This window comes from Talpa occidentalis, unplaced genomic scaffold (assembly GCF_014898055.3).
Source record: "Talpa occidentalis isolate TD23 unplaced genomic scaffold, MPIMG_talOcc4v2.1 talOcc4.18, whole genome shotgun sequence".
Lineage (NCBI taxonomy): Eukaryota > Metazoa > Chordata > Mammalia > Eulipotyphla > Talpidae > Talpa > Talpa occidentalis.
Genome location: NW_023601851.1, coordinates 14,346,762 through 14,357,456, shown reverse-complemented (window position 1 = coordinate 14,357,456; position 10,695 = coordinate 14,346,762). Strand labels below are relative to the sequence as shown.

Genomic DNA, 10,695 nt, shown 5'->3' with positions numbered 1-10,695 from the left:
TACTTTTACTATTTTCCTCATTAAACCACTAACATGTTCTAATATATTTAAGGTATGTTTTATAAATTAAGTCTCATTACTACTGACAATTAAAGTTTCATTATGCATCCCCTCAAAGAGAAAGTGTAACTTGAGAGGTAATGAAAACATACCAGCATTTCACAATCATTCTCAAAATAATGCCATGAAAGTGTGCTTCCTACTGTCCTGCCACTTCAGAAGTTACTTTAAGTGCTCTTTGGACCAGTACCAAGAAGGATAGAAAAGGAAAAAAAAGAAAAGAAAGAAAATCCTTGGGGATTTTCTAGCCCTGATGCTGCTGCTGCACCCCGTCCTGAGGGCAATGACTCCCCTTTATTCCCCGGCAGAAGTGCATGTCCAGCATGCAGTCTGCTCTGCCAGCCAGGGTTATATGCCTCGTCCTGTCCGGAGTCAGCATGTGGCCATGTGCAACAGGGGCTGCACAGCGACTAGATGCCACAGTTCTCCTGCCATGAGTGGGCTTATTTCACTGGGTCTATTAAAAGAGAAACATGCAGCTTTAAGGAATAACACTTATTTAAATGCATTTTTTATAATAGCTTTTTGAAAACCTATTTTGTTCTTTTTGCCAATGTGAGATTTCAAGAAGTAATTCTAGAAAAGATAACTGATTATAGTTATGACAGTTTTTTTTTTGACTCTGAATTATTTTCTCCAGATTTTCCATACTTGTTCTATAAAAATTATTGATAACGTTGTTAGAAAATACTTATGCAGATAAAATTGTACTGCTAACTTATGAATACATGTCTAGTTTTACAGACTATTATATAAAGTGGAAGTTGAGTATTACTACCTGAGAATTTCAATTTCTAGAATTCCAATTTATAATAAAATTTTTTAAACTATATATTTAACATAAACAAAAACATGGCCTTACACTAATGGGACACATTTTCTTGGCGGTCTTTTATATTCCTTAGTAAAGTCTTGGGGATGAAAAATATATTTATTTACTAAAATTAAAAGATGAGAGGTACCAAGGTACAAGGGCTTGAGTTGTTAAAAAGTGATTATGACTTTATTTTGTAAAATTTTTTATAGATATGAATATCATGCTTTTGAAACTCTCCAAAGTTACAAATTTGGAACATGAGCATGAGCAACCAGACCTCAGGCAGTGATTTTGTCCTCCTGGATGTGTTCCACAGCACCCCAGTGCCCTGGGTCCTCTTCACACTCACCCTGCTTGATTTCCTGGTGGCCCTGTTGGGCAACATGATAATAATCATCCTCATCTGTACCGACTCTCTTCTCCACACCCCCATGTACTTTCTGCTCAGCCAGCTGTCCATCATGGATCTCCTCTATATCTCCACGTTTGTCCCTACAATGGCCCTGATCTTTCTGTCTGGGGACCACCACATCTCCTTCGTTGGGTGTAGCTTCCAGATGTTCCTCTTCTATCTCCTTGCTGGCTCAGAGTTCCTGCTGCTGGCGGTCATGACTTATGACCGCTACGTGGCCATCTGCCACCCTCTATGCTACCCCATCCTCATGCGCCCCAAGGTCTGTGTGCTCCTAATACTTGTGGCCTGGTTGGGTGCTCTGATCAATTCCTTGTTCTGTGTGGTCTATACTCTGACACTCCCTTACTGTGCCTCCAGGGAAATCCATCATTTCTTCTGTGAGATCCCAGCGCTTCTGAAAGTGGCCTGTGCTGACACTTCCCTATATGAAAAGATTGTTTTTGTGTGTGCTGTGATTTTTTTAACCCTCCCGTCTCAGCTATTCTGTGCTCCTATGGAAGGATACTCGTCACTGTTCTGGGCATGGGATCAGGCCAGGCTCTCATGAAAACCTTGGCTACTTTCTCCTCTCACATGATTGTGGTGTTGCTCTTCTATGGGTCTGCTATCTTCACATACCTTATGCCAAAGTCCTACCACTCCCCCGAGCAGGAAGAAGTGGCCTCTGTGATCTACACCATCATTTCACCCATGCTCAACCCCCTCATCTACAGCCTGCGGAACAAGGACGTCACTAGAGTGTTTAGGAAAGTTTTCAGAGTGTGAGGAATGTGATGTGTTTGCTCACCCAATGCAAATCTGCAATGGACAAAATTTACTCTAAAATGGAATAAAGCATATATTAATAAGGACACATTTGTCTACATTTAACTATAGAAATTATATTTTGAGACATAGAGAACACAGTGAAACATATACTCTTCCACCTAATCATAAGTATCATAGGGTCATTCTTTGTACATTCAATCATGTATGCCCTGATAGTCATTGATGACATAACTAAGGAACTTGGTTATTCAGGCAGCATATGAAATAGAGTTTTTATCCCAACATAATTATAATTGTCCCTTTTTTTGTAAATGCAAAGCTATTTAAAGGAGGATCTTGACACCTTGAATCATTTCTACCGATGTAATTGTAATTGTTTCTTTGCTCGCAAGGAAAGGTCAGGGGGTTTTACTGCTCCAAACATTCAGATTATATCATCTAAGTAGACATTTCAATTCTGATTTCTATTTCCAGTCAGTCTTCTAATTGTTTGTGAGACTTAATAATGGAGCAAATTAATTGTGTACTCACATTCACTTTCAAGACCAGATAGTTATTATTTTGGTACAGAAATCTTTGCTTCAAGTATAAGATGGATTTAAAAAAAAAATCAGTCCTCTGGTTCTCTGACTGCTTTGAGCTGGGCATTTAAACTTTGTGTTTGTCATTTTCTTCATGCAGTTTAATTAGTGTAATCAGAAAACTCAATTTACGCAACAAATAATGGACTCTTTATTTATTCATAACTAATTTTTATGAGTAATTTTTCTTCCAAATCCATGTGCTGATTTTCACAGTTACTAGTGATAATTCAAATAATATTCTTTTTGACAATGTACTTTGGAATACTAGTGTTCTATTTTGCTGTCACAGAAACATCAATTCCAAAGAACACCTGCACCCCTATGTTTATAGCAGCACTATTTACAATAGCTAAGCTTTGGAAACAGCCCAAATGCCCAAAAATAGATGACTGGATCATGAAGATGTGGTACATATATACCATGGAATATTACTCAGCATTCAAAAAAGATAAACACATGCAATTTGCAGCAACATGGATGGCGCTGGAAGGGATCATGCTCAGTGAAATAAGCCAAAAAGAAAAAGAAAAATACCGGATGGTCTCACTCATAGCAGGAATCTAGAATACTTAAATAAGGGACCAGGAAAATGAATAACTATAAGAAAGTGAAAATCAAAATCAACAAAAACTATGAACCAGAGACACTTTTTGGGGGGTGGGGGGCGGGAGGGGAGGGATTGGGGTCAGAATGGGGGGATTGCAATTGTATGAGGAATATAAAATTAAAATTTATTAATTAAAAAAAAACAAAAAACAAAATTGAAAAGAAAAAAAATAAATAAATAAATATTTTATCGTTCTGTTTTCATTTATTTTATATTGTATTTTTTTGCACTTATGTTGGCTTACACAACTGTGTGAGATTGAGATCTGCGGGTTCGAACATCTTCAGATGTGTGTGGCCACACCCAGCACCAGAACACCCATGGTCCTCCTCCCTGGCCCACGGAGGCCCTTTTCTTTTGTTGGCCCCTCCCCTCCCCTCCCCTCCCCGTCTGAAAACCTCAGTTTACAGTTAGAGTTCTCGTGCTTGTTTGGTTTAGTTTTCTCTGTTCCTTTGTTTTCTTTCTCCGTAAGCCACAAGTGATGGAGTGAAATGGTCCAGTTTTCGTCTTTCTCCATCTGTAAGTAATAATGCTTAGCAGCCCCCTCCAGCTCCATGCATGTTGTCACACATGGCAAGACATCTTAGAGTTTCGTGGTGTTTCACTGTGTATCTCGGCCACTTTTTCTTCATCCACTCGTCTGTTGTTAGACACTTACGTGGTTCCAAAACTCGGCTACTGGACACAGGCCGGATGACCATGGATGACCATGAGAGCACACGTCCGTCTGAGCAGTGCTGTGCTCCTCAGGAAGATACGGAGGAGTGGAGTTGCTGAACCAAGTGATAGACTCACTTGTGTTACCTTGAGCGACTTTGTGCTGCTTTCCACAGGGGCTGGGCCAGGTTATATTACCGCCATGGGGTGAGAAGTTTCCTTTTTTGTCCACATTCTTGCCAACAACATTTTGTCTCTGGCCCTGGGAATCCGGGCATTCGCCCAGGTGTGAGGTGGGCACTCCCGGTGTCATCTGCGTGTGCCTGATGGGATGCAGCATGGGTGGTTTTGTGTGCCCATTGACATCTGCATGTCAAGAAAAGTATCTATTTAGATCTGGTGTCCACTTTTTAATTAGGCTGTTTGCTTTCTTTTTATTGGGTTGTATCAGTCTTTGTAGAGAGCTTGGCTTTCAGATGAGTGATGTGAAGCACCTTCCTCCCACTCTGTGGCCATCTCTTTGTTTCAATGGAAGCTTCTATTGCTGTGCGGCCTTGCATACAGCATTGTTTGCTTTTTTTAGCTTTTATTTTCCTTGTGGTTGCAGCAGAGTCCCCAAACATTCCCAAAGCAGAGGCATAGTGTGTTTGCCTGTGTTTTCTTTACACATTTTATGGCTTCAGACCCTCCAGCCACGCATGTTGTCCATCCAGAGTCGAGTTTGTGTGTGAGGTCGGGGTGGTCAATGTCCTTCTCCTGCATGTGGCTGGACGGTCCCCAGCCTGATGATGGAAGAGACTTTCCTCCCTACATGCTCTTGACTCCGACACTGTGGCCCACCTGTCCACACTGTGGGCTTACATCTGGGCCCTGAAATCTGCTTCCCCATCCATGTGTCCATTTCTACCCCACTGCCAGCCGCTGCTGGGCCATCTTTGGCGGCCTGGGAGCTGGGCAGTGATGCCTCTTCTGTCTGCGGGGTGGCTCTGGCCAGCAGGTCTTTCGTGGTTGGGTGCGCCCCGGTCCCGAGGTTTGCTCCTGGAAGTCGCCGCTGGACTCTCGGCAGGGGTCACGACGAGTCTGTTTCTCTCAGTGACGTGGCGTGTTGGGGATGTTCCTTCTTCCAGCCCACGAGCAGGGGCTGCCGTCCCGTGTCCGCGGGTCTCCTGCCAGTCCATGAGCTCCTCGTTCTGGTCGTGCAGTCGTTCCTCCTCCTGCCCAGCGCGCTCCTGTTTATTTCCTGAGCCATGACAGTGAAAGGGCTGTCATCTCCTGTGCATCGTCCTGTCGCCCCCTGTCCGGGGGTCTCGGCCCTCGCAGCCCGGCTGCAGCGCAACTGTGCGAAGGGCGGCCGCGGGGCTCAGGGGAGGCCGCGGGGCTCAGGGGAGGCCGGGCCGGCCCGCCTCATCCCTCCGGATCTCTAGGGCAGAGTTGGCGCGAGGGCGGAGCCCGCGTGGACAAGGCCGCCGCAGCCGCGAGGGGCACCACGCCTTCCCCGCGGAGGGACAAGCCCGTTTCCTTCCCAGGCGGCTCCTAGCAGCCAGCTCCTTCCTGGCGCCCCTGGGGCGCACCGCGTTGGGACACACGCTAGGGGCGCACCTGGCCGGGATGCCAGGGCAAGCCTGCGCAACAAGGACGTGACGGGGGCCCTCGGTAAAGTCCTGGGAAGATGAAGGGGCTTCCAGCTGGGAGCCTTGGGGCCGGGCCTGCGGGGAGAGAGGTGGCCACGCAGTGGGCAGAGCTCCGGGGTGTCCAGCCTAGAGCCTACCACCTGCCTTCTGTCCTGCACCCGCAGGGCTCCACGGGTGCCCAGAGGACGTTGGTGCACCTGCCTAACACACCCACAGGAGACGCAGCGGCTCTTTACTAGACAGGAAGTTCCGTGATTCCGACTGTGTCTGACTTTGTGCTAGTTCTCCCTGGTCAGTCTTCTGGCGACATTAGGGAGCATTTCTAACCCAACACCCGCTTGAAATGTAAGCTTTCCAGTTCTTAAGGCAACATGTTCAACTTTGAGTATTTTATTATTTTATATGTATATATATATATAAAAATGTTATTTTTATATTCCCCATACAATTGCAACCCCCTTATTTTGACCCCAATACCTCCCCTCCCCGCCCCCTACCCCCCATAGAGTGTGTCTGGTTCATAGTTGTTTGTTGATTTTGTTTTTCACTTTCTTATAGTGATTCATTTTCCTGGTCCCTTATTTAGGTTTTCTAGATTCCGGCTATGAGGGAGACCATCCGGTATTTTTTTTTTTTTTCTGGCTTATTTCGCTGAGCATGATGCCTTCCAACACCTTCCATGTTGCTGCAAATGGCAGGTGTTTGTCGTTTTTGAATGCTAAGTAATATTCCATGGTGTATATGTACCACATCTTCTTGATCCAGTCATCTATTTTTGGGCATTTGGGTTGTTTCCAAAGCTTAGCTATTGTAAACAGTGCTGCTATAAACATAGGGGTGCAGGTGCTCTTAGGAATTGATGTTTCTGTGTCCTTTGGGTAAATACCTAGGAGTGAATATATTATTCTTCCGTGGTCCATGACAGGCTTTCCCTCCTGCACTTGCCGGTTCATGTTAGAAGTGACATTGTACTTTGGTTTTGCTTTACTAACTGTGGGAAGCACAATGTTATAGTTTTGATAGTGTTTGCCTAATGAGCTTTAGTCCATTTTTGGTAAATTATAATATATCCTGATGTACTTGGCATTGCTTGGTCTTGCTTGTATTACCAACAAACAGCTTGTGGCTTATTAATTGCATGAATGAACCCTTTGGGGAATCCCTGGAGGGGGCACCCTACAGTGCAGCCACTCTGGACAGAGGAGACATGCAGTGAGTGTGGTGTAAGAACAGGAGGAAGCATGTTCAGAAATAGGCAGGTGACAGAATCACCTGGCACTAGGCTGCCATATTGGCCCACCCTTCTCACCTTTCCAGGTAGCCGATGTCCTCAAACCAGAACATTGCTCAAGCGGCAATCACCAGAGCGTGCACAGACCACCATGGTTCCCTAGGTGTGGCTCGCTGTCACCTTCACCGTGACCCTGTAGCCTCTCCTGTGCACACCTGGACTCCACTTCAGGAGGAACCAGCAATGGGGCAGCCTTGCCGGGATGTTTCCTCACAGCCTGGCCTTCCTGGCCTTTGGCAGACAGGCCCACCCAGTGTCCTGACCCACAGCCGCAGTGAGTGTCCGGCTGGCCGGCCCCAGATGCCGACCCAGCAGGGGAGTTAGCGGCAGCAGGGCCTGACCTCTTCCTTTAGATTGTTGTGATTTTGACTTTTTCTCTTATTTTATTTTAAACTTAATATACTTCTAACTGGTTGTTAGAATCACAAATATTACAGCTTTTGCTAACATAATGAACAAATATTAGTTATAACTAGTTAATTATAATTAGCATCCATATATTTTAAAAAAATAGAATTCCCTTTTCTAGGAAATATTTTTTTCTTGATAACTTTTCAAAGGCAGAACAGTAGGTACAAGCCAATGATTTTCTTTATATATTTCTTTATGAAATTGATAAATTATCTACATTTATATTAGTAGACTGAAAGTAGAAATTGTTAATTTTGCAACAAATACTGATTTATATCATTACAACTAACAGTCAAGTCCTTTCTCGCTGTCTGCTATATCAGAATTATTGTTTGAGAGGTTTTTCATTACAGCAGACACACATTAGTCCTGCCTCTCACATTTTCGTATCTATCTGAGGGATCTCTTAGGTCAGCAGTGAGTGAAAAGCTGCTGGTTGTTCCACCCGCCGTGTCCGGCTGTCATGTTGCGTGGCTGGGAGCTGCTGAGACCCTCATTCTGCAGACCGAGTATGGGAAATCTTATCACACAACATCATTTGTTTTATATTTCTCCATTTCAATGGTTGGTTTTTGCCCTTTGCATTTAAATTAATACCCCAAGTTTAGCCAACATAAGGCTAAACTGTGTGAAAGGTGGTTTCATAGCGGGTGCTTACTAAGGAGTAAGTTGTCTCCCATGGAACAGTCTGGTCAGTCAGGTACCAGGTTCTCAGTGTGATGGGCCCAGAGCCACGCGGGGATACCTGTGGTGCTGTTTGCATTCACACCCCAGGTTCCCGTGTATGGAACTTATAATATAGTCTGATATTCTGTTGTCTTTATCCCTGCTTATATTTTTAACAAACAACCCCCATGGCTTGTTAACTGGAAGATCATAGCCCTGTGGGAATTTTCTGGAGTAAAGATCATTTAAGGAGAAACTCTGGATGTAGAACTAAATGTAGAACTAAAATAATGGAAGTGTATGTAGAAGTTACTCCTGTCAAAGACATTTCTTTCTGTCAGCCCGCCATCTTAGTTTACTCCTGCTCATTATGTACTTCAACTGAGAATACTTTCACTGCTCCCCCTTCAATAAACATAGACACTGTCGGGCTTGGGGTTGCTGAGAGACTGTCCAGCAGCTGCAGGAAGTCATTCTGCCTGTCCTGAGACCCTCGAGCAGCGCACGTCCCTAGTGCACGGCGGGGGGGGGGGACTGACCGTCTAGAAGGCCTGAGTGATGTACAAGGGCAGTCTGCGTCTCATCCTCTGTGGTCATGCATGTTCTTGGATTAAAAAAAAAAAGATTCAAAATAAACAATGATGGCCTAAAAATACTGTTTCTGAACCAACCACAGCTTCAGCCTTACACACATCCCCCACCTGTTGAAAAGATGATTAACCCGGTTCCCGTAAGCATCTGAGCAAAGCGCCATTTGCTGGGGAAGGGTGTAGCTGAACAGTTTTGAGGCACCAATCCTGTATGGCATCCTCTGGCCCCACTGCTGGGGCCTCCTCTCCTGCCCCGCAGCCCCCGAGCTCCCCAGGTCCACTGCTCGGACCACTCATGAGTTCTTGAAAAAAGCCAGTAAGATCGCCAATGTTTTATTTAGATGAACTTTGTTTTTTTGTTTTGTTTTTGTTTTTGTTTTTTTTAACAGAGGAGGAAACATTTTTATGGCTAAAAACGGAAAACGACCACCAACTTCCCAGGCGGAGCAATCCTTCCGTTCTCCTCTGTCCTGGGGCCTGAGGACCTACTGGGACTCGGCCTTTAAAAGGAGGGCCGTTCCCCTGTCCCTCTTGGTGCCCCAGGCTGCAATCGAACTGGGGAGGAAAGCAAGGACTTGTGTTTAATCTGCTCCACGAGGCATGCCCACCTTCCGGAAGGGATAGGACCCAGGGCGCATCGAGGCTTGGGTGCGGCACTGGTGCTGACAGAATGCTGCACAGCGCTGTGCAGGGCGAGGATGTCTAGTTTTGGAGTCAAACTGATTACCTTGGAAGGCGATACTGGTGGAAAGGGGTCGGGCAGTGGTTTCTCCAGCTCTGGTGTGTGGGGGCATGACCTACGTCAGGGTGAGGCGGCGGGTCTCAGGAGAGGAGGGCGTGAGGGGACAGGCGCGGGGCGGGAACAGGCCGGTTTTCCGTCATCTTCCAGGGCATGCTGACTTCCCCATGAGGCGGCACGAGCAGCTTATGTTCTATGGTAGGTAATTTGTACGTGAGAAAGGCAAGAATGTGGGAGCTAAAGCCTAAGGAAGATGCTTTCGACTGAGGTCTGTGGGTGAACCGGGGCAAGGCTGCGGCTGAGGCCGGGCCCTAGATGGTGGTGATGGCGGACCCAGGCCGGGGCCTCCGGCGGTCACGCTGCCTGTCTCCCTTGCCGCCCTTCATGCTGGGCACGGTGGCCAGCGCGCCACGTGGGGACAGGGCAGGCCCAGGAGCAAGGCTCATGTGGCCAGGTGGGGGCTGGCCAGGCCTGCTTGGCCCACGTTCTCCGTGCCCCATCTGTGGGGCTGGGAGGCTCCTTTCCCTTGGGAGGCCGTAGGATCCCATGTGCTGCATGGGGGGGACCTTCCTCCTGCCTCTTCCCCAACTCCACAGCTTGCAGCGTGTGCCAGGCCTGGGCGCCAGGTTTGGGGTGGCACTTCCTGGGCCCCCTCAGTCTTCCTGGGGCTCTGATTCGTAATGTGGCGGAGAGGCCATCGGCACACCCCTACACCCACTTCCAGGCCCGTGCAGCGTCTCTCAGCCCTGCCTTGTTGCAGGTGAGCAGCCTCCCCCCAACTTTGTTATCAGACAATGTGGGAACCTGGTCGGTTGGGGCTCTTGAGAGCCTCTAGGCAGGGATGGAGAGGCATCCCCATGCAGACAGCGGTGCCCGTGTGGTGCCCACGGTCAGCAATTGAGCCAAGGGGTGAGTGGCTAAGCTGTGGGGGACCTGGCGGGCGGCTGCCTGGGCAGGAAGCCAGGGTGGGCGCAGCCGCTGCTCTCTCTGGGCTCTTGCCTCCTGCAGGCTCTGGGCGGGCTGTGAGCAGGACTTCGCACACCAGTTAGTATTGCGCAAGCTGGGCTTGCCCATCATCGGTAACCTGTGGTCATTTGCGTGTGAGCTAGTCCAGGGTGCGCCCACGTCCTCTCTCAGAGGTGGGGATTTGGTCAGTAGCAAGGCGTTTGATTTTTAGTGTTGAAAGGACTTTCATTCCAGAACTTTTGATTTCTGGAGTTGGCAGGCTCCCCGCTAGGCTCCCTTCTGAAGAGAGGAAGGATGTTCAAGTTCAGATTGATTCTTAATCAGCCAGGGCCTGGGTCCATCTAGCCAGTCTGACCCCTCCTGGGTGGACACAATCATGGTATCATCAGACAGATTAGTTCAAAAGGCAATTGATGTGTGTGTGGGCCATCCGCAGGCATGGAAACTCCGAAGGCAGCTGGGCAGCTGGGAAGCTGGGAAGGATGTGTCAGCC

General features: G+C 47.3%; 1 protein-coding gene across 1 annotated transcript; it reads left to right on the top strand.

Moving 5' to 3' along the window:
- Positions 1 to 1,134: 1,134 nt before the first annotated feature.
- On the top strand, positions 1,135 to 2,057 carry LOC119250895 (olfactory receptor 2T27-like). Its single transcript, XM_037518472.1, is given in 2 exon segments — positions 1,135 to 1,756; positions 1,759 to 2,057. Coding segments are annotated over 2 exon segments (921 nt in total).
- Positions 2,058 to 10,695: the final 8,638 nt, after the last annotated feature.